The sequence below is a fragment of the Eulemur rufifrons genome, chromosome 2, assembly GCF_041146395.1.
Source record: "Eulemur rufifrons isolate Redbay chromosome 2, OSU_ERuf_1, whole genome shotgun sequence".
Lineage (NCBI taxonomy): Eukaryota > Metazoa > Chordata > Mammalia > Primates > Lemuridae > Eulemur > Eulemur rufifrons.
Genome location: NC_090984.1, coordinates 88,853,251 through 88,875,113, shown reverse-complemented (window position 1 = coordinate 88,875,113; position 21,863 = coordinate 88,853,251). Strand labels below are relative to the sequence as shown.

The 21,863-nt window shown below is 40.2% G+C and overlaps 1 protein-coding gene across 1 annotated transcript in view; it reads left to right on the top strand.

Moving 5' to 3' along the window:
- The window catches only part of CCDC175 (coiled-coil domain containing 175), a 54,581-nt gene extending 33,002 nt beyond the window's left edge, over positions 1 to 21,579 (top strand). The window contains exons 14-20 of the mRNA XM_069492873.1: positions 4,597 to 4,735; positions 6,814 to 6,893; positions 9,098 to 9,250; positions 12,997 to 13,099; positions 16,245 to 16,288; positions 17,223 to 17,385; positions 21,494 to 21,579. Of these exons, the coding sequence (XP_069348974.1) occupies positions 4,597 to 4,735; positions 6,814 to 6,893; positions 9,098 to 9,250; positions 12,997 to 13,099; positions 16,245 to 16,288; positions 17,223 to 17,385; positions 21,494 to 21,579 (768 nt within the window). The remainder of the gene's footprint in view (positions 1 to 4,596; positions 4,736 to 6,813; positions 6,894 to 9,097; positions 9,251 to 12,996; positions 13,100 to 16,244; positions 16,289 to 17,222; positions 17,386 to 21,493) is intronic.
- Positions 21,580 to 21,863: the final 284 nt, after the last annotated feature.

Here is a 21,863-nt window from a genome sequence, read left to right as displayed (position 1 = left end):
TACGAATAACAAAATGGAAGCAGACACATCTTTCATACAAAAATACCAAAAGAGAAACAAGTGAAAAGAGGAACAAAACTTTCCAACAAACGAAGAACACTCAGAACAATGGTGGTGTGGAACGGATAAAAACCGTGATTGAACATTCTTTTGTGGAATTTTAAAAAATAATTTCATAGAGGTGCAAAGGAAGATCACCTATGTGGAAATACAGGAACTCGGGGAAGAGATGCCGGAAGGTGGAAGGTGACGGCCAGAAAACAAGAAGCGGGGAAACGGAAACTGACACAACTCAGGGAACAAACAAAGGAGAGAAATTACACAAATTGTGTCCATATTAGGAGAAACAGCGGGGAGAGGAGTTGGGGGGAAGCATTTCTCCGTTGATTGTAGCATATCGAGGTGCCCGGCGTTCTCCTCGATGCTGAACGGACACAAAGCTCCGCCCCGGTGGAGTTTACGTTCTAGCGGGGGAAGTAAACGCCACAGAGAAAAATCCAGCAGGAAGTGGGTCAGGACGAGCGTGTGTGATACAGTCGTGCGCCTTGTTGATGGGGTGGTCAGATGAGGGCCAGCCCTGAAGGACGCGGAGGAGCGTGCGGCCGGAGACGGCTCCAGGCGGAGGGCGCACTAAGCCCGAGGCAGGACTGTCTTATCTGAGGAGTAACAAGCAGGGCGCTCTGCTGGATGAGAGACCCGAGTGCCAGCGGTGGCAGGGAGTCACCTTCAGGAAGCAGCTTTGCACTGAATGCAAAGCGTATGTGTGAGTGATGTCTGTGAAAGCATTGGGTGGGGAAAGCTGTCAGGCCGTGATGTAACCTGACAAACTGTCAGGAGTTCCAGAGCACGGTTTGCCCGGTAGAAGAGCCCTGCCTCGGGCAGAAATGGGTGCACCCTCGCACCACCTCCTTGCTCAGTCACTGGGGTGGGGGCCGCCCCCAGCGGAGCATGATGCTGGCTGGATAGCTGAGGCGGACCCTGAGGGAGACAACCACTGGAGGTGTCAGCTAAACACACTCTTGACAACGACATCTGAACATTGAGTCCTCCCTGGAGGAGAGATCCAAGTGGAGTATCCCTATGTCTGCCACATCCTTCTAGGCCATTGTAAGTACTTTGTCCTTTGCTGAGTCTGCGCTGGGAAGCCACTGGAAGGTTCTGAGTAGAGGGCTGAAATATTCTGACTTTTGTTTAAATACGGTCACCCTAGTTGCTAGGTTGAGTAGAATTTAGTAAAGCAAAGGGTGGCTGCAGAAAGACTGATTAGGATGTGATAACAATAACCCAAGTGAGGAACGAAGGGAACTTGAACCAGAACAGTAACTGAAGAGGTGGTGAGAAGGGGTCAGCTTCTCAGACTGCTTGTGACTATAATGCCAACCCATTTACCATCATACTTAATGGTAAAACGATGGGGACGATCCTCTGAGAGTCATGAATAAGATAAGGAATAAGGATCCAATTTAATGTACACAAGCCTACAATGCAATTAAGCAAGATGAATAAAATAGAAGCAGAAGACTTTGCAGAGGAGACTATTGGCAGATTGCAAAAACTCAAGAAAATCAACGGCAAAACGGACAGGCCTCCAGCTTGCACTCTGCTTGCCAGGCTGTGTGCCTGCTGCAGGGCTGTGTCCATCCACACTGAATTCACACAAAGGCATGGACCGATGGCAGCCTGGGCACCATCATTATATGGCAAAAACCCCATTTCCCTTGGTAATCACCATCAGTAGCCCTGGACACATTGTAATCCCCTTTCTGCCTTTGGTTCAGTGGCATGAGGAGCCCAAATGGAAAGAAAGCAACTTCAGATTCTGGTTTATGGAACCGCTCTTCTCCCCAGTAGTAAGATCTCTGAACCAACAGCCCAAAGTCACAGAGAGGAAAAGCTAAGTCATTAGGTTTAATAGTGAGAAGTCTCACTATCACCTGGGTCTGTGACCCATAAATACTATGGAAAATGGCGCTATTAATTAATCACTGGTTCAGAATATAAACTTACCAATGTTGAGAGGTATTGTCTCCCAGGCAGTGCTGTGACTGATTTTTCCACAAACTTGGCCCCAATATCCAGGGCCCTCCACTATAATTCTCCTGTCAGAGCTTGTCACAGGTTTTGTACATCATTCTCATCTAGCTCAGACACACAGATCATCGATGGATCTACTGGGCCCTACAGCCCTGTATCTGGCAGGATTCGACCAGAGAAGCAGAGCGGCCAGGAAAGAATTGTATATTAGAGGATTCGACCTTTTGTAATTGTGTGTACTGATTACACAGTCGAGTAAGGCTGTCAGCATTACATCTGGTGCTGGGGCCCAAAGCCAGCAGGGCAGTCACCTGCTGCAGGGCTGTTTCCATCCACACTGAATTCACACACAGGCATGGACCAATGGCAGCCTGGGCGCCAATATTATATAGCAGGAAGGAAGGAAAGATGGACAGAAAGTGAATGAAAGCAAGGACAAACTGAAACTCACAGGATGAGCTAACAGGCACAAGCATGGACTGAATTGGTCTCTCTCCCTTCCCGTGCTCCAACCTCAGGGAGGTGGGAGACCTGCAGCAGAAGCTGGAGCCCTACCCTAAATATGTGTGAGGCTCAGGAATCAGAGATGCTGAGGAAGGGTCTGGAAGGATCTGAAGAAGGTGCAGGCCTGACTGGCTGCTCTGCTCCAACAACCTGAGTTTGCAGACAAGCAACAATTTGCCTGAGCTACACTGCACCTGTACCCCACACCCTCTTTCAGAGCATAAAGCAAGAGCACGATTTGTCGTCAAGGCAGTGTGGGCAATGGGGATGAATTAACGTACTCACACACCTGCTTCTGTTCCCAGGCTGTTCTGTTTTAGAGAACATAGGGTGGATAATAGAGGATTGAGTTTCCTAACCTGTTCAGTATAGTCTGGAGAAATGTAGTCTGCCTCTGCATTATGATATTTTAAATGATGGGGCTTTTATATGCATTTTTGTCTTCTGTATTTATTCATAAGAATTCTAATGGCAATTTGGGAGGGGACATATCAGGCCAACATATCAATGTATAAGTTAAGGTACAAGCAAGCTGCTCTATCAAAGATGCCAAAACACTGTGAACATCAGTAAGCTGCGTAAACAGTTAACAACCCTCTCCCCTTCTTTATTGGGAAACTGACCTTTGGTTGACTTTCTGGCTCCTTCCCCTGGTAGCCTGAAAATGGTGGAATATCAACTGTATTATCAAGCAACATTGCTTGTATTACAATGATTCCTGATTGGTATACTGCATCTTCCCACCAGAATAATCTGTGGGAAACCCTGGTGTTGGGCTTCCCTGGGTTTGGTGGCTCTTTTAAGTGTTATGTCCCATTTGGGGACTGGGAAGGTATGCCTACCAGGTCTTGGTTCCTATTTGAACATGAGACTTCTAAACCAGAGAGACTATCACACCCACCTACGTGGGTCTCCTTCTCTTGTATTTGAGTTATTGCTTTGATGCGTTCAAAGGAAACTAGACTCTGCTCTGCTGTGTTGTGAGGATGCCTCCCAATGCAGAAGAATGCCTGGCATTTTCCTGCTAGAATGCAGTGTTTCCTTCAAATTATGTGTGCATTCAATTTGGATAAAAATAAAAACTAAAATGAAAAGTTTTTTTTGAGTAAACTGGGCCATGTTTTGCCTAGACGGATCTTTTGAGTCTGAGTATCTAGTTGAGACACTTGTTTCTCTTACCTGGTACAGGCCAAAGGGAAGGGGCCCAGGGCTGGTAGGGTGGCTCCGCCATCCTCAGCATGAGGCTGACATCTGCAGGTCAAGTGGTAGCTTCCATTCTCATTGTCTTCCAGTCAGGGAAGGATGAAAGGGCCAAGAGAACACACAGCCATTCCCGTTGAGGGCAGGTCCCAAAAGGAGCACACACGACCTCTGTTCACAAACTCACTGCAAGAGAAGTCATACGCTCAGCTAAAATTCAGGAGCTCTAATATTAAAGAAAGAGAGAATGGATATTGAAAGTCAGCTGGCAGTCTCTGCCTGAGTCACCATGTTAAATCTATGCTGATCTGCTGAAAGAGGTCGAAATATTATTCCATTTGAAACTAAATAAAACCTGAGTTTGAACAAGTAAGCAAGCATCTTCATGTTTTGCTTTGGGCACTTTTTACCCATTTATCATAATATTATATCCAATTATTTCTACCCTCTCCCCATTTCATCCACTTTTCTCAGAACTTGTGTATCCTGTTTTTATGCACCCCCCCCCCTTTTTTTGGTAAAATATGACCAAAGGAAATTTCCTCAAATATGTTTTTGGGCTGTTTATATGGTAGCATTAATAGAAATATAGCAGTAGAGATATAGACCTGAAAGGATCTTTAGAGAGCTAGTTGAATCTAATCTCTTTACTTTGTAGATTGCCAGAGAGTGGGTAAGTCAGCCAACAAATATTTATTAAACAATTCGTATTTGCTGGATACCTTTCCATGCATCTCAGATTAGAAGGAGACCAAGGCAGGCAGAACTCTCCCCCCTGAAAGAACTTCTATTCTACTCTAAATTGTCACATGAATTCTCCAAAATCATACTTCTCAATTAGCTTTATTTTCTTTAAAGGACATATATATTAAGGAAATACAAATTAACAAAGAAAAGGAAGAAGAACTAGTTGAGTGTCTTCCACAACTTTATGAGGCAGAAGAGATGTGTAGAGACAGAAAGAGAAAGTTGAAAGAGCTCAATAATATTGTTACAGGTACGTGTGAAGCATTTAGTAATCAGCCTCAGTCCCAGGTAAGGATTTCACTGTTGTCTTCTAACACGGGCGAGTCATCAACACAAGCCAATGGTGAAATTCATCCAACTTTTCCCATCACCTTGATGCTCTATTCTCTAGCTTTTGACTCACCTACTTATTTCTCCTCCACACCACAATCTTACTGTTGCTATTGCTAATTTTTCCTTTTCCCTCTTAAAGACTGTTTAAAATTAAGAATTAGTAGTTCACTATATTATGTTCTTTCTCTCCATATTTGGTAAAGATAGAACTAACCCATTCATCTGCTATCATATGGAGAATTTTTTTGTTTCTTGCCATGAATTTACAAATTTTTTCTTTTTTTTTAAATACCAACAAAACAAAAGCAAATAAATTTGCAAATTTTATCTCATTTCCAGCTATGACTTCAACCATTTATCAAGTAGGTGTTCCTCAGATTGTTTTCACTAACCTCCTGCTAAGCTCAGAGATCTGAGCTGGGCTCAGATCTGGGAGTTAGTATAGGATGTGAAATATGTCCGAAAGTATGCACATTCTGAACTCTATTTCATAGCATAATCATGTATGTTTAATGTAAAAATTATTATTTTCTCCACAAAAATTGGATGTGATCATCCAACCCTGCACTCCACACATCAGTTATCCCAGAGATCTGAGTCTTGTCTTGCCTTTGGGAAATAGAAGATTGTTGTCCATGGAGTCTGTGCTGGTCTTTAAGCAGGAAAACTTCCATAATTTGTATGAATGAAGGGGCATGGGACTCAGAAGGTCAGGACCAAAAGTTACAGAAAGGACTGGAATGGGAGCAAAACACGTCCACTGGGCTGGAAGTGGGATTGACTGGCTAGCAAAGACGAATATGGAAAGAGAAATTAAAATCGTCTGTGTCAAAACAGGACATTCATAGGCAAACTCAATATGCTCAAATGTAAAATAAACAAATATCCAAAAGGGAATAGTGAGTATTGCTAAGGAAAGTAGGTTTTTTGTTTTTGTTTTGTCTTTGTTTTTTGTTTGTTTGTTTGTTTGTTTTGTTTGTTTGTTTTTTTGAGACAAGGTCTCGCTCTGTCTGGGCTGGAGTGCCATGGCGTCATCATAGCTCACTGCAACCTCAAACTCCTGGGCTCAAGTGATCCTCCTGCCTTAGCCTCCTGAGTAGCTGAGACTGCACGTGCACACTACTGTGCCCAGCTAATTTTTCTATTTTTTGTAGACATAGGGTCTCACTCTTGCTCAGGTTGGTTTCAAACTCCTGACCTCAAGCAATCCTCCCGCCTCAGGCTCCCAGTGTGCTAGGATTACAGGCGTGAGCTACTGCGGCCAGTGGAAGGTAGATTTTTAGTAAGAGAAGAGTATTACAAAAATAAATACCTGGGTGACTGGTCTGGTTCCCATTCCTCACATTTTCCACTTCTTGTCAGGTTTTCGTTTAGTCAACTTAGGCAAATTTTCTTGGTCTTTTACCACTTTTACCCAGACACACAATACATTACCTTATTCCTGATTTCCTACTTCTCTAATATTTCTTCCTAACCCTTCATGTACTAGGTAGAGGGTATGTACATGGAACACTGAGCAAATAAAAAAAGTGAGGCAATTTTTAACTCCAGGAGAAACAAAAAATTATACAAAAAGGGAAATATTAATATAATCATACTACTATACCATTGGATCATCAGTGAATAATTCTTACATTGTCATAATGATCTAAACAGTTAAAATTTATTTAAACAGAAACCATAACTTTATGGAGGGTTACAGGGAGGAAATGTAAAGGTTGTGGGTGTGGGTGGGGGATGTGGATGGGAATAAGCATGCTATGTCCTCCTATACTGTATGAAGAAGTAAAAAAGTATCTTAAAATGATAAATCAAGAAATAGCCACATGTGCATTTTTTTAAGAACATTAAGCTAAATGGAAGAGGAAACAGCTGAAAACAGTTTTCAGTGGTTGATTTTGAGGTATCAGACACAGCTTCTGGGAGCACCTGACAACTGGTTTTGTTATAAGCCTTGTTTGAGGTAGTTATTTTTTTTCTCTTTTCTTTTAATAGCACAAAAACAGGAGGAGATTTTACTGAAAACTCATATTTTTCACTGTATGAGAGACTTTTCCAGATGCTCTAATGACATGGTAAAGAATCAACACATTCTTTCTTCATTCTTTTATTGGAATACTGGTATATACAGACAGCAGTGCTTACTTGGTACCATTGAATTTTTCATGAAATCCACATTTATTAAACTTACCTTTTCAATGCCATGTTTTAAAATTTTAGTCACAACATATATATATTATATATGTATATAGAGAGAGTGAAAGAAAGAAGAGAGAGAAAGAGACTGGAACAAATGTGTAATGGTGGAAAAATCATGGGGGGACCTCAGTTTTCTTATTTATAAGGTAAAGACTTGATTATGCTTTTTAAGGATGAGTAGGCAGAGGTGTGGAGGGGAGTGGACAAACTAGGAGCAAGTAAAGAGGTGTTTACTACCTTTTTAAAATTCATAACTAATAATGATAAGAAAATGTATGTGGAGTTGACTAAAAATGGAAGCATATTATTCTTTGAGGTGCAATGATATCAAAAAGTAACTTCTAATATGTCATGGGCATGGATAAATACGGAGAAAATTACAAGTGTAGTATATACACAGTTCTATTTTCTTAATGAGATACTGCTAGTGATTATACAATGAATAAATATCATACAATTTATTGCATAATAGTATAATAACTGAGAACTGAATAGAGAATTCAGTAAAGAATATAGTAGAGAATTCTGAAAAATCAATAATGTAATATTCTTCTTCCTTCAAGAAATGTCGGCCGGGTGCAGTGGCTCACACCTGTAATCCTAGCACTCTGGGAGGCCGAGGTGGGCAGATCGCTTGAGCTCAGGAGTTCGAAACCAGCCTGAGCAAGAGAGAGACCCCCCCCCCTGTCTCTACTAAAAAATAGAAAGAAATTATCTGGACAACTAAAAATATATAGAAAAAATTAGCCAGGCATGGTGGTGCATGCCTGTAGTCTCAGCTACTCAGGAGCCTGAGGCAGGAGGATCACTTGAGCCCAGGAGTTTGAGGTTGCTGTGAGCTAGACTGACGCCATGGCACTCACTCTAGCCTGGGCAACAGAGTGAGACTCTGTCTCAAAAAAAAAAAAAAAAAAAAGAAAGAAAGAAAGAAAGAAAGAAAAAAAGGTTAAGCCCTCTAAAAGCCTCAACAAATTCCCTCCTTTTCCATTTTTGCCAGACAGTTGTTCCTATGTCAAATTACAGTTGTCTCTCAGTATCTGTGGGAAATTGGTTCTAGGACTGCCAAGGATATCAAAATACACAGATGCTCAAATCCTTTATATAACATGGTATAGTATTTGCATATAATCTACACACATCCTCCTGTATTCTTTAAATCTGCAGTCCCCACCCCCCAGGCTGCAGACCAGTACTGGTCCACGTTAGGAACCCAGGCTGTACCGCAGGAGGTGAGCGGCGGGGCAAGCAAGTGAAGCTTCACCTGTATTTACAGCTGCTCCCTGTTGCTTGCATCACTGCATAAGCTCCATCTCCTGTGAGATCAGCAGTGGCATTAGATTGTCATAGGAGTGCGAACTCTACTGTAAACTGCTCACACAAGGGATCTAAGTTGCAAGGTCCTTATGAGAATCTAATGCCTGATGATCTGAGGTGGAGCTGAGGTGGTGAAGCTAGCACTGGGGAGTGACTACAAATACAAATTATCATTAGCAGAGAGGTTTGACTTCACAATAAATGTAATGTGCTTGAATCCTCCTGAAACCATTCCCCCAACCCCCAGTCCATGGAAAAACTGTCTTCCAGGAAATCAGTCCCTGGTGCCAAAAAGGTTGGGGACCATTGCCTTAAATCATCTCTAGATTACTTATGATACCTAATATAATGCAAATGCAATGTAAGTAGTTGATATACAGTATTGTTTTTTATTTGTATTATTTTTATTGTTGTATTTTTTATTTTTTATTGTTTTTTTCTAAATATTTTCCATCTGTGGTTTGTTAAACCCATGGATGTGGAACCCGCAGATGCAGAGGGCCAACCATATATTCTATTTTGTGAAGGTGCCTCAGTGTCTGAGTTCTTAACTTAGGGTCCATGAACCCCCTTCCCAGAGTCCGTGAATAAATTTTTATAAATCAGCTTTGGGGTTGATAGGTTTTTCTAAGGAAAGATGTCCACAGTCTCAGCTGGATGCTTTAGGAGTTAATTTTGAATCCTGCTCTGAATGTGATCTAGGCAGTCTAATGCTCTGGAGCCCTGCTCTTTTAACTGTATAATTGTGGGTTTTATATTTGAACAGGAGAGAGTGAAGCAAGAATTAAAACAATCACGAGACCAAGAATCAAAAAAAACCAAAGCTCATTTTGAAATTCTAAAGAACCTAGAAAATGAAATCTATGTACATGACCAAAAAGTAGACTTTTTGCTTCTGGAAAATAAAAGATTAGAAAAAGTAAGTTCAAGAACACCTCACTTTTCACAATGGTTTTGATTGATTGACTAGATCTGTAATGGTTATGAGAGAAAAGAAAGGCATATTAATAGTTCTCAAAATATTTTAATGAAGTATAAAGTATATACAGAAAAGTATCCAAATCTTAAGTGTACAACTCAATGAACACACCTGTGTAACCAGCACCCAGATCAAGAAACTGAGCATTAACACTATCCAGCTACCCTCTCTGTGCCTTCCAGTCACTAACTACCCACACCAGGGTAACACTGTACTGACTTCTAACACCATAGACTAGTTTTGCATGGTTTTGAACATTATATGTGTAGAATTATACAGTATACACTGTTTTACTCAACATTATGTTTGTGCAGTTCATCCTTATTGTTGAGTGTAGTTAGTTCATTTTTGTTAGTTCTCTATAGTATTCCATTGCGTGGCTACACTACAATTTATATACTCTACTGTTGGATGTTTGGAGAGTTAGCTATCACAAATAGTGTTGCTATGAACATTCTAGTACACATTTTTTGATGAACACACATACATATTTCTATTGGGCACACATCTCAAGTGGAATTGCAGAGCCATAGGGATGCATATCTTCCACGTTAGTACACTGCCAGTCTCCCAAAGGAGTGGCACCCACCAGCAATGCATGAGAGCTCCAGTTACTCCATGTTCTCACCAAAACCGTCTTTTTCAATTTAACCAGTGTGGTGGGTTTATAGTGGTGCCCCACTGGTTTGCATTTTCCTAATGACTGTTGGAGCACCTCGTCAAATGTTGTTGGCCACTTGAATATCCTCCTTTGAAAAGGGGCTGTTAGAGTCTTTTGCTCATTTTTAAAAATTAGGTTGTCTATTTCATCTGATTGTAGCTCTTTTAATAGCAAAGGAATTTGTTCATTCAACCCCTAAAATTAAAGTCTCCACTTAATCTCAAAAGGTTGTTTTTCTTATTTATACTTAAAATTCACTCATTCCAATGTTTTAAAATGTTATGTTTAACAATTAGATATTTATTTATTTATTTATTTATTTGGAGACAGAGTCTCACTCTGTTGCCCAGGCTAGAGTGAGTGCTGTGGCGTCAGCCTAGCTCACAGCAACCTCAAACTCCTGAGCTCAAGCGATCCTCCTGTCTCAGCCTCCCGAGTAGCTGGGACTACAGGCATGCACCACCATGCCTGGCTAATTTTTTCTATATATATTTTTAGCTGTCCATATAATTTCTTTCTATTTTTAGTAGAGATGGGGTCTCGCTCTTGCTCAGGCTGGTCTCGAACTCCTGAGCTCAAACAATCCGCCCACCTCGGCCTCCCAGAGTGCTAGGATTACAGGCATGAGCCACCTCGCCCGGCCAACAATTAGATATTTGTATGCCACTGATTTTGAATGGCCAGAACTGTTGCATTCAAAGAATATATTTTTAAGTGCATAGATTTCCATATTTTATATACTTTGACAAAAGAATACTAACAGAAGTTTATATATTAATAATATTCTCTAGTTTGAAAGACCTGGATTAGAGTGTGACTTTGGGCAGATCACTTGATTCATTTTGTCCTCTTAAAGTGAGAATAACTTCTAACTCACAGGGTGATTGTAACTTCTTTGTAAACTGAAAGTGTGAAAAAAATGCGGTTTTTTAAAAAATCAAAACCAAAATTACCTCATGGTCAGGATCTGTTATCAACATACCCCAAGTGTTTTGCACAATGCCTCGATTGTTAGAGGGATTCGGTCTCATTTGATGTTCACAATAACCTTGTAAAGTAGATGATATATTATGAACCTTTTATAGAAGAGGAAACTGGGGTTCCACATTTTTTAGAATTTCCAATAGCTAGAAAAATAAAAAGTCAGTCCCATGGCGATGACTGTGAGCAAGAGGAAGTGGCCCTGCCACTGGCTAGTCCAGTGCCGTTAAGAAAATCCCTTCACCTCTCTGGGTAATTCTTTCCATCTGTTAAATGGCAATAGTTTTCTCGCCACTCTCATGTGGTTTTTGGTCAATTAAAATGGCACAATAGGTATAATATACTTTCAAAAGGTAATTGTGCTGCAGAGAGCCTAGGTGCATACTGTTGTGGGTAACCCTCACACGTGGCAACCGTCTCTGTTCTTCTGGACCTTGAAACAAACTTGTAAGGAATTTCATCCCCCCATGAAAAATTCCACTAGACTACCTTCCTATCATGATGATACCAATTATTGTTAAAAAGAATTAGAATTTTTATTAGTGTTTTGCAAGTGGGTGAGCAAACGGATGCCTATGTGAAAGACTGATTCTTAAAGTCCTGTTTTTGGATTCAGTATTTATCTACTAGTCCCCTGTGCTGTCGTCTTATCACTCACCACTTTCTGTTTTGCTGATCGTATCCCTGCACTTTAAACACCCACTGAGTCCCAAGTAATGGGCAAGATGTAGTGAATTACAGAGATAAGTAAAATACTGCCCCGGCCCTTAGGAAGCTCATAGTAGCTGAAGAGTTGCACGTATAAATTGGATCATTGCAATTCAGTATGCAACTATCCGGACAGGGCATATACAGTGGCCCAGAGCAAGGGCACCTCACAACACCAAGGTAGGCACTCAGGGGAGAAGTCTCTCAGGGTACCATTAGCATAGAGGCAGGATTTATATCTGGGAGATGGACAGGTCTCCTCAGGGACAGTGTTTGAGTGAGAAGATCAGTGAGCTGTGAACAGAGCCCCGGAGAAAAACAACTTTGAAGGAGTGAGCTGTGGAAGAGGAGTCTAAAAGAGAACAGTTAGAGAGTTTGGGAGAAACGCCGAGAGTCCAGCTGAACTAGGCAAGTCTACGATGACTCACATTCAAAGAGGGGTAAGAATGATGCCTTGGACTTGGCTTAAAGTGGCTTTCACTTTGGTTTACTATGATACCAGCCAACAAGCCATGAAAAGACTATAATACAAGATCAAAATACATGAGTAGACTGTTTCTCTCTTCAAACTGGACCAGTGCCAAGTTTAGGTCCCGAAGCCCCCGGAAGCCCCCTGAAACCCATACTTTCAGAGTTCCCAAAGACTTTAGAGTTTCTGAACACTGGGTGGTCAGGACGGAAAGCCATGACTTCTTAATGCCCAAAGCCACTATCACTGCTACCACCGCTGTCACCCAATCCAGTGAAACATCTGACTTGAGTGAGCAATTCCAGGGAGTCTCCTGACTCAACAAATTATCTCTCTGAGGCCTTAACGCTAAGCTCCAATCTGACAGCATCACTGCTTTGTGACATACACTGCACACACATTTTGCATAAGGAATATTTTTGTTGTGTAAACAAGTGTTTCCACGTGGCATCCTCCACACGGCATCAGCTGGGGCAACTTCGAAGATAATTCAGCAGCTGGGAACTGAAATCATCTGGAGACTCACTCATTCACGTGTCTGAAGTTGATTCTGGCTTTCAGAGGGATCTCGGGGGGGGGGGGCCGTTGATACATTTAGGCGGAACACCTTCTCATTTCTTTTTGTAGAATGCCACAGAAATGCCATATTTATTTGAATGCTGAAATGCTTAATAGGAAGCAGGATCTTTCATCTCCTTCTCCAGAACAGAAGCTTGACAAGGACATTTTATTCACACTGTTATCCCTGTGCCTAGAACAGTGGGTGGCACAGAGGAGGAAGTCATACGCGTTTGCTGAATGGCTAGGTGAATAGTTAATCTGCAGTAACTGAACTACTAAAAGCAATCATGTGCTTTTCATTTTCAGTATATTTCATACATGAAGGACAACACAGAGAACTATATAACAATAAAACAAAACCTCATGCGCTCTTCAGGTGACCTGTCGTGGCAACTGATAGCTGAGCACAGTAAGTAATGTGTCATGGGTGCTCTTTATATGTGAAGTTTTTATTTTGTTTAAAGCCATTTTATTGACTTATGGAATACAATGCACCCATTTTAAGTTCAATGAATTTTGACAATGTACCACTGCAATCACTCCTATCACAAACAAGATATAGAGCAGTTTCATCACTGCAAAATTCCCCTTGAATTCCTTTGCAGTTGATCTCACACCCCACCTCCAGTTCCTGAAAACTATTGGTCTACTTTTCTGTCACTAACAATTAGATATAAATGAAGTGAGAGCGTATGCACACTTTTGTACCTGGCTTCTTTCACTCAGCAAAATGTTTTTTTTAGACTCATCCCTGTTGCTGCACGTATCATTAGTTTGTTTGCTCCTTTTTATAGCTGTACAGTAGCAGTCCATTTTATGGATATCCCGTCTTTTGTTTATCCATTCACCAGCTGAAGGACGTTTGGAATGTTTCTAAGATTTGGGTTATTATGATTGAAGTTGCTGTGAACGTTTAACGGGTGTTTTTATGGATATGTTTTCATTTCTCTTGGGTAAATATTTATAGTGGGATTGCTGGGTTATATGGTTGTTGTAAGATTAACTTTATAAGAAGCTGCCAAACAAGTTTGCCAAAGTGGTTGTACAAGTTTCTTATCCCACTAGCAATGGAGAAGAGTCCCCATTGCTCCACATCCTCACCAATACTTAAAATTGTCAAAACACTTCAAATTGTTAACATTTTGTCATTTTAACAGGTATGTAATGGTATTTCATTGTGATTTTAATTTTCATTTCCCTGATAACTAATGTTGCTGAGCATTTTTTCACAAGTCTTTTTGCCATTGTATATCATCTTTTGTGAAGTGTCTTGAACCAGTTAATCAAATATCACAAATGTAGGGGCCTAAGACAAATGATTTATTAATACTTTGCTCACAAACTGGCAATTCGATTAGAGCTTGGTGGAGACAACTTAATGTCTGCTCCACACGGCATCAGCTGTGGCAACTTCAAGGATAATTCAGCAGCTGGGAACTGAAATCGTATGGAGACTCATTCATGTGTCTGAAGTCGATTCTAGTTCTCAGCTGGATCTCAGGGGAGACCACTGGCTGGGACACCTCCTCATGGCCTCTCTGTGTAGCTGCCTGGCCTGCTGGGTTCCAAAAGCAAGCATCCCAAGAGAACAAAGTGAAAGTTCATGGCATTTTATGACCTAGCCTAGGAAGTCAGAGTGTTACTACCACAATACGCTAACGGTTAAGGCAGTCACCCAGGTACAAGCGAAGGGGCACAGACACCACCGCTCAATGGAGGGAGTGTCAGCATTGTGCTGGGAGGTGTGGAATGGAATACACTGTGGGGCCATCTTTGGAAAATACCATCTGCCACATGTCTGTCCAAAACTTTTGCTCATTACTTTGTTGTGTTTTTGTTCTAATTATTAAGTTAGAATCTTTGTATATTCTGGAAATGAGCCCTTCTTCAGTCTTTGGCTTGATGTTTCATTTTCTTAATGTTGTCTCAAAAAGAGTAAGAATTTTTTATTTGGATGCAGTCTACTTTATCTATTTTGTCTTTTAAGATTAGTACTTTTTGTGTCCTGCCAAAGATATTTTTGCCTACCCAAGGGCTTGAAGATTTCCTTTTATGACTTTTTTAGTTATAGCTTTTATGTCTAAGATCTCTGATTCATTTCAAGGGAACTTTTCCATATGGCATGAGGTAAGAGTTGAATTTCATTGTTTTCACTTGTGCATCTTGTCCTAGCATCATTTGCGGCTGGGGGCTGGGGGTTGTCTGTCTGTCTGTTTGTTTTTGAAAAGATTATGCTTTTGCCATGGTATTACCCTGGCAACTTTTTCAAAAATCAGTTTTGTGGGTCAGTTCTTTTATTCTAAATGTCTAACTTTATACCACTACCATACTGTCTTGATTGCTATAGCTTTCTGTGCAGCCTGTAAATCAGGTAATATAAGTTCTTCACTTTTGTGCTTTTCTTTTAAAATTATTTTGGTTATTCTAAGTTCTTTGATTTCCATATATATTTTAGAATCAGCCTATTAATCTACACACACACACACATAGATCCTGCTGGGATCTCAATTGGGTTTGTGTTGAATCTGTGAATCAATTTTAGGAGAATTGACTTTCTGTAAGTTTTCCAATTCAAGAACACAGTATATATCTCCATTTATTTAGGTCTTCTTTAATTTGCTCAATCTCAATAAGATTTTGCAGCTTTTAGTGTAGTATCGGGTGTCCACAGGACTACCTTTAGGCTTAATGATTAGTTAGAAGGATGCACAGGACTCAGAAGTTATTATACTCATGGTTATTGTTATTACAGTGAAAGATAAAGAGTAAAATCAGCAAAAGGAAAAGGCACATAGGACAAAGTAGGCAGGAAATCAGGTGCAAGCTTCCAGGAGTCCTCTCCCAGTGGAGTCTCAGGGCTGCACTAAATTTCCCCAGCAACAACGTGTTACCATATATGCAGAGTGTTGCCAACCAGGGAGGCTCACCCAGGCCTGGGTGTCCAGGGTGTCTACTGGGGCAGGGCGTGTCAATCATGGAGGCACACAGCGCCTGTGTGACTGGCCTTAGCAGCTCAGACATCTACTGCGATGCTCAGATGGTGCCTCTCCTTTATATTGTTAGTGTGGTAAGTTACACTGATTAATTTTTTAATGTTAAACCAATCTCCCATTCCTAGCATAAAGCCCACTTGTTCAAAAGTTTTTATCGTTTTTGTCTATTTCTAGATTCAATTTGCTAATCTTTGCAGGGGTGTGTGTGTGTGTGTGTGTGTGTGTGTGTGAGACTACCCTGCTCTGCCCGTGCTGTGGTCTGGAAGGTGTCCCCCAGCAGAGAGCCAGGGGGTCAGAGGGCTCACCTCCTTTGTTTCCCTGTCCCAGGTGTCACAGTCCTGTGCTGCCCAGTCTGCAGCCTCTGAAAACATTTGTTTCATCTGTTTTACTCTTTTTTCTGCTTGTTTGCATTGGGAGGGCAAGTCCGATCCAGTTATTCTGTCATTTTGGAAGTAGAAATTTTTAGATAAAAATAATTTTCGAAAAAAATGAAAATATTACTTTCATAAAAATGTTTAAATTATTTCAGTAACTGTTCTGTTTTTTAAATCTCTCTTTTAGCACAATATATGGACTTGTGGGCTGAATTTAAGGCCATAATTAAGGTAAGTTTTTTGTGTGTTACCTTTACTATAAGTATCATATTTCCAAAAATGTTCACCTCCTAATAAGTGTGTGTGTGTGTGTGTGTGCGCACACACATGCACACATAAGGTTAGGAGTTCAGAACTGCAAGGAAGTGACAGAGCTTGTGTGACCACCACATCCTAAAATGTGTCCTTTGTGCCGAAGGTCATTATGAAATCTTAATCCTTTGGGAAACTATCTTCCTGCTCTACCACCCAGAATGAGAAAGACTCCCTTTTTTTACAAGCTCAAATTGAACACATTTTGTTTTAGGACAAAGTTGTCAGTTCTGAAATCCATTTGCCTTCATGTTTTACCAGCCATGCGACATCTCCACCTCCCACCTACTTTACAGTCAGGTAGGCTGGGGCTTAAATCCTAAATCCTGGCTCTGCCACTTTCTATGTATTAATATTTAAAGTTTATATAACCCTTAAAAACCACTGGATAAGGAAAGTGTTAATAATGTCTTTTTCAAATGAAGCTAATGAGGCTCAGATTATTGAAGTAACTTGCCCAAGACCGAACAGTAAATGAACTTAGGGGAATTTGAAACTTCAGATCCTGCCTGATTCCAAAATTCTTTCCCTTAAGCCGAATCTCTTCTGCAGTTCTGTGCTGCTCTGAGAGTGAACTGGCTTTTCATACTACCACCACCACTACTGTATCCAGTTAAAAATTTCAGTTCAGTGAGCAGTCCATTAAATCTTTGCATTTGATAATTCATTTTTCTGAGATCTTGTATAGAACTTTGAGAACTGGCTGTGTACACAACACTTATTTTGTATGACTAATACCAATTTTGCATATATAATACTTTTTATTTTGGACATGATCCACTCAGAGAGAATGTGTCTTTATTTATTTTGTTGCAATGGATATTTATATACCTCCAAATCCCATTTCTTTCAGGACTTGACGGGCAATGGTGAAGAGGTCTTACAAGACATAAAAGATCTAATGAAGAAGCTGTACGAAAGGGATAAAAAAATCGAGAGTATCAGTACTTGGCTAGAAGGGAATCTTAAAGAGTTGCATACTCTCATGAAACAGGAGTCACCAACGGACCTTCTTCGTAAGCAACAGCTCAGAGCTTTTGGTAACATAGGGCTTCTGGCTATTTTACTGTAGCTGGTGACATCAAAAGAAGAAAAAAAAGTGCCAACTACATAACTTAGTTATCCCCAATAACGTCACAAATATTCACCTGAACATTGATACTCACTTGTGGGTTATGGTAGTGCAGCCGTGTTAGCCAATTCTCCCTTTCACCTGAGAGAATTTTCTAGATAACTGAATCTTAATTTCTTTATGATTTTTAAAAAATTCTTATTTTAAACATTTTCCAGAGAGGTCTTTTTAAAACCCTTTTACACACTTTCTTGTCTTCTTAAACACAAGAAATTGAACATAATTTTACCTTTTCTTCCTGAGCTGAGGTTAGCATTAAAAACAGCCACTGTTGCATTCTCTGAAAATCTCGGGATGCCTTCTGGGGCTTCTGAGAGGTTGACACATCTTGTCTAATATCCTGGCTTCATGAGCAAGCAGCTCCATCTCTCCAGAGGCATAGCAACTTCCTCCTCAATCCCTACAATAATGTCACACTAGACAAGGCCACAAAACCCTGTCCAGATTAGGGCTGCAGTGAGGAGTGGAGGTGAGTCCTTGCACAAGTGCAACCCAGAGGGCCCGGTGGTGGAACCCCTTGGGAAGATGGGATCGTGGGTGTTGGTGAGCTGGGGAGAAGTAAGGAGACAGAGTGTAGCGGAGTGATAGATTTCTTTGTTCTAGGTCACACATGAAGAATGAACTGTTACACAATGAACAATGTGGGAAAAATAAGGTTTTCATTGAAAATGAAAAGAATGTTACTTAATTTATGAAGAAATATATATTCTTACCAAAAATCATTTTCAGTCAATAGATTATTGACCAGAAGCATTTCAATTTAAAAATCAGTAGTATTTGCAACCACTGAAATGTTGATAATTGGGCATACTGATACCTGAAATTTCTCCAGTTTTTTAGGCTCCATTCCATTTTCATTATTAATACTAAACTGTATTCAACAAGTATTTACTGAGTGCCTGTTCTGTGCCAACCACCATGTTAGATACTTGGGTTGCAACGGTGGATGAAACAGATACAGTCCCTGTCCAAGTGGAACTCAGTCTAGTACAGGGGTTGGCAGACTTTTCCTGTAAAAGGCCAAATAATAAATATTTTTGGCCTTGCCAGCCATGAGGTCTCTGTAGCAACTGCTCAACTTGGCCATTGTAGCAGAATTGCCCCTTAGGCTATAACTTGTTCATCTCTGGTATAGTAGGAGGATCTGATATTATACAATCTATATAAAGTCCCAAGTGTACTGAAGGTGGAGCATAGAGGTATGAGAGAACCTAAAAGGGAGACTTAACCTGGTTAAGGAATCAAGGGAGAGATCTCTGAACTGAGCTGAGACCTAAAGGAAGATTTCTGGCTGCCCATAGCTCTACTTACTTCTGCTCCTGGAGCACTGACGCCATGTGGGCTTTGGAGTGAGGTAGACCTGGGCTCAAACACCAGCTCTGCTTCTTACATGTTATTTAACCTCCATTCCTCAGTTTCCCCAGTTGTAAAATATCGCAGATAACAGGAGTTATAAAACACCAGACCCATATTAGGCACTCATCAGATCCCTGAAATGTACCACCCTCCTGGGGAGGTAATAGTAAAGTTTGGCTTCTTGAATTTCTTGGCCGTCTCTGAGCCAACTGTAATCTCCTAGCTTTTTAATGTTTCCTGTTGAATTGCTTTTGCCACACGACTTCTGGAGGAGCCCTGGGATCTCCTCCCGCTCAGCAGCCCTCTCCTGTCCCCTTGTGGCCACAATACATCACTGCAGCCCTGCCGGTCCTGTGAGCTCCTTCAGAATCACTGCACTAGCTTCATTAATATATTGGGCGCCTTTAAGCCTCTCACTGGAGCAGATGTTCCAGTGACAAAGTTAAATAAAACCCGGTCCCTGACCTTAAAGCCCATACTCTGTGAGAAACAGACAAGTGAAGAGATTAGAATACAGTGGATTCCTTCTAACAAGTGGCTATGGGAGAGTAAAGCTCTAAGTCTTTTGGATGTTCGAGTACACAGGGATGTCTTCCCGAGGGAGCAGAATAGACATTGGCTGGCCAAGAATTGCACATAGTGAGGCTGAGTGGAGATCTGCTTGGGGAACCAACTGGCAAGGGTGTGGGATAGGCTTGTCAGAATGGTAAATGCCAGACTTCATCCTGAAAGCTAAGATTGTTACTTTTTGCCTTAATTTTTCCTGTAATCAAAAGGTAAACAAGTTAATTCTGATTGTATGCCTAAACCAGAGTGTAATTTAGTGCAGTTATTCTTAAAGTATTAAAAAGAATTTTGTTTTAAAATTCCGAAAGTCTTGAGTATTATATCATATAACTTAGGTTATAATATATGATATAATATATTAGATATAGATATCTATATCTATATTAGATATATAGATAAGTAATTTGCCTATTAACCAAATATCTTAACTGGATACATGCTTTACAGAAGACTTTTTTAGGCCACTAGATGCTTTAAAAAAAACATTAAAAAAATCAATTCATAAAACTGTCAGTTACCTTTTTGTTATTGTTATGAAAAAGGACTTGATACAATTATCTACATTTTGATCATTTAATTCTCAGAACCTCCTTATAAATAAGTGCAATCAAAATTTCACTGAGAGATAATAAAATCATTTGCCCAGAAATTGTCAAAAGGCCTCTTGGAAAAATTAAGATCTGAACTAGGAAAAGAGTAGATCAGTGGTTCTCAAACATTAGAATCACCAGGTTTTAAAGAAAAAAAACCTATGCTCAGGCCACACCATAGACCAATTCAATGTGAATCTCTGGGGGTTAGAACTAGGCATATTTTAAAAATAATTTCTCTAGGTGGTTCCAATGTGCAGTCAAATCTTGAAAACCAATGGTTTTAAATAAGTAGTTGTCAAGTTTACCAATTGACCCAAATTAATCAAGAAAATACAGGTTGAGTGTACCTGATCCAAAAATCGGAAATCCGAGAAGCTCCAAATCCGAAACCTTTGGAGCACCAACATGATGCCCCCAAAAAACGCTCCTTGGAGCATTTCAGATTTCAGATTAGAGATACTGAACTGGTAAATATAATGCAACTATTTAAAAATCTGAAAAACTCTGAAATCTGAAACATTTCTGGTTCCAAGCATTTTTGGATGTGGAATACTCCATCTGTATTTTGACTTTTAAATTACATGTTCAGGGCCAGGCACACACCTGTAATCCTAGCTCTCTGGGAGACCGCGGCCAGCGGATCGTTTGAGCTCAGGAGTTCGAGACCAGCCTGAGCAAGACAAGACCCCGTCTCTACTAAAAAAATAGAAAGAAATTAGCCAAACAACTAAATATATATAGAAAAATTTATCTGGGCATGGTGGCACGTGCCTGTAGTACCAGCTACCCAGGAAGCTGAGGCAGTAGGATTGCTTGAGCCCAAGAGTTTGAGGTTGCTGTGAGCTAGGCTGACGCCACGACACTCTAGCCCAGGCAAGAGAGTGAGACGCTGTCTCAAAAAAAAATAATAATTAAATAAATAACATATTCAGGACTGGTTGGCAAAATAATTGGCACACACTGTAGCAGTTAAAATTGTAACATGCTATAAGGACGTAAGTCAAAACTTAAGAAAGCTAAGACAAGTGTTGTTTTTGTATATTTTTTTTTAATGACCATGTTTTAACAAATTATTTAGTAACATTAGCAAATATAGTGGCTGCGAATTTTTCTAGTCTCGTTCTTATGAAAGCAAATTCAAAATGCAGATATGTATTAAGTATTCCTGAAATTCTCTGCCTTTCAGTACTTGTAATCATAATGTCTTGCATAATTTCTCCTTTTGCATATATTAATTTTTGCTAGAATAGGAGATCTGAGATGATTGTTAAAATGGTTGCAAATATAGTGGGACCACAAGATATAATCCTGGTAATCAGATACATGACACCTTCCCCATCCCCTCCTCAACCCCCTACCCCCATTATACAATTATCCAGTTGAGGATTCTTTGGGCAACTCAGAATTTTAAGGGACACTAAAAACCACCCAAACCTGTATGAAATACAATAGAATTTTTACATTTTATTTCTACAGAAAAGAAGAAACATATTCGTACTAAAACAGTCCTTTTTGCAGCAGTTGCGTGTACTGGGAAAAAAAGATTAACAAAGAATAAGTAACAAAATAACTCAAGGATACAACTGCTGTGAATTCAAAAGGCATAAACAAAACTACAGGAAAAGTGAGTGCACTTACTTTCATATTTTGCTACTCTAATAGAAATCTTAAATGTCTGAGATTTAACTAATTTGCCCTACCTCAAGTAGCAGAATCGGTAAGTAACCTTCTAAACAATACAAATGCATAAATATGGTCAGGTTATTAGGTTAAGTATTAAAAAATTTATTTTGCTTCCATGGTTGTGAGGATGAGTCTTGTGACGCCTTCAGAGAGTGTAAACATC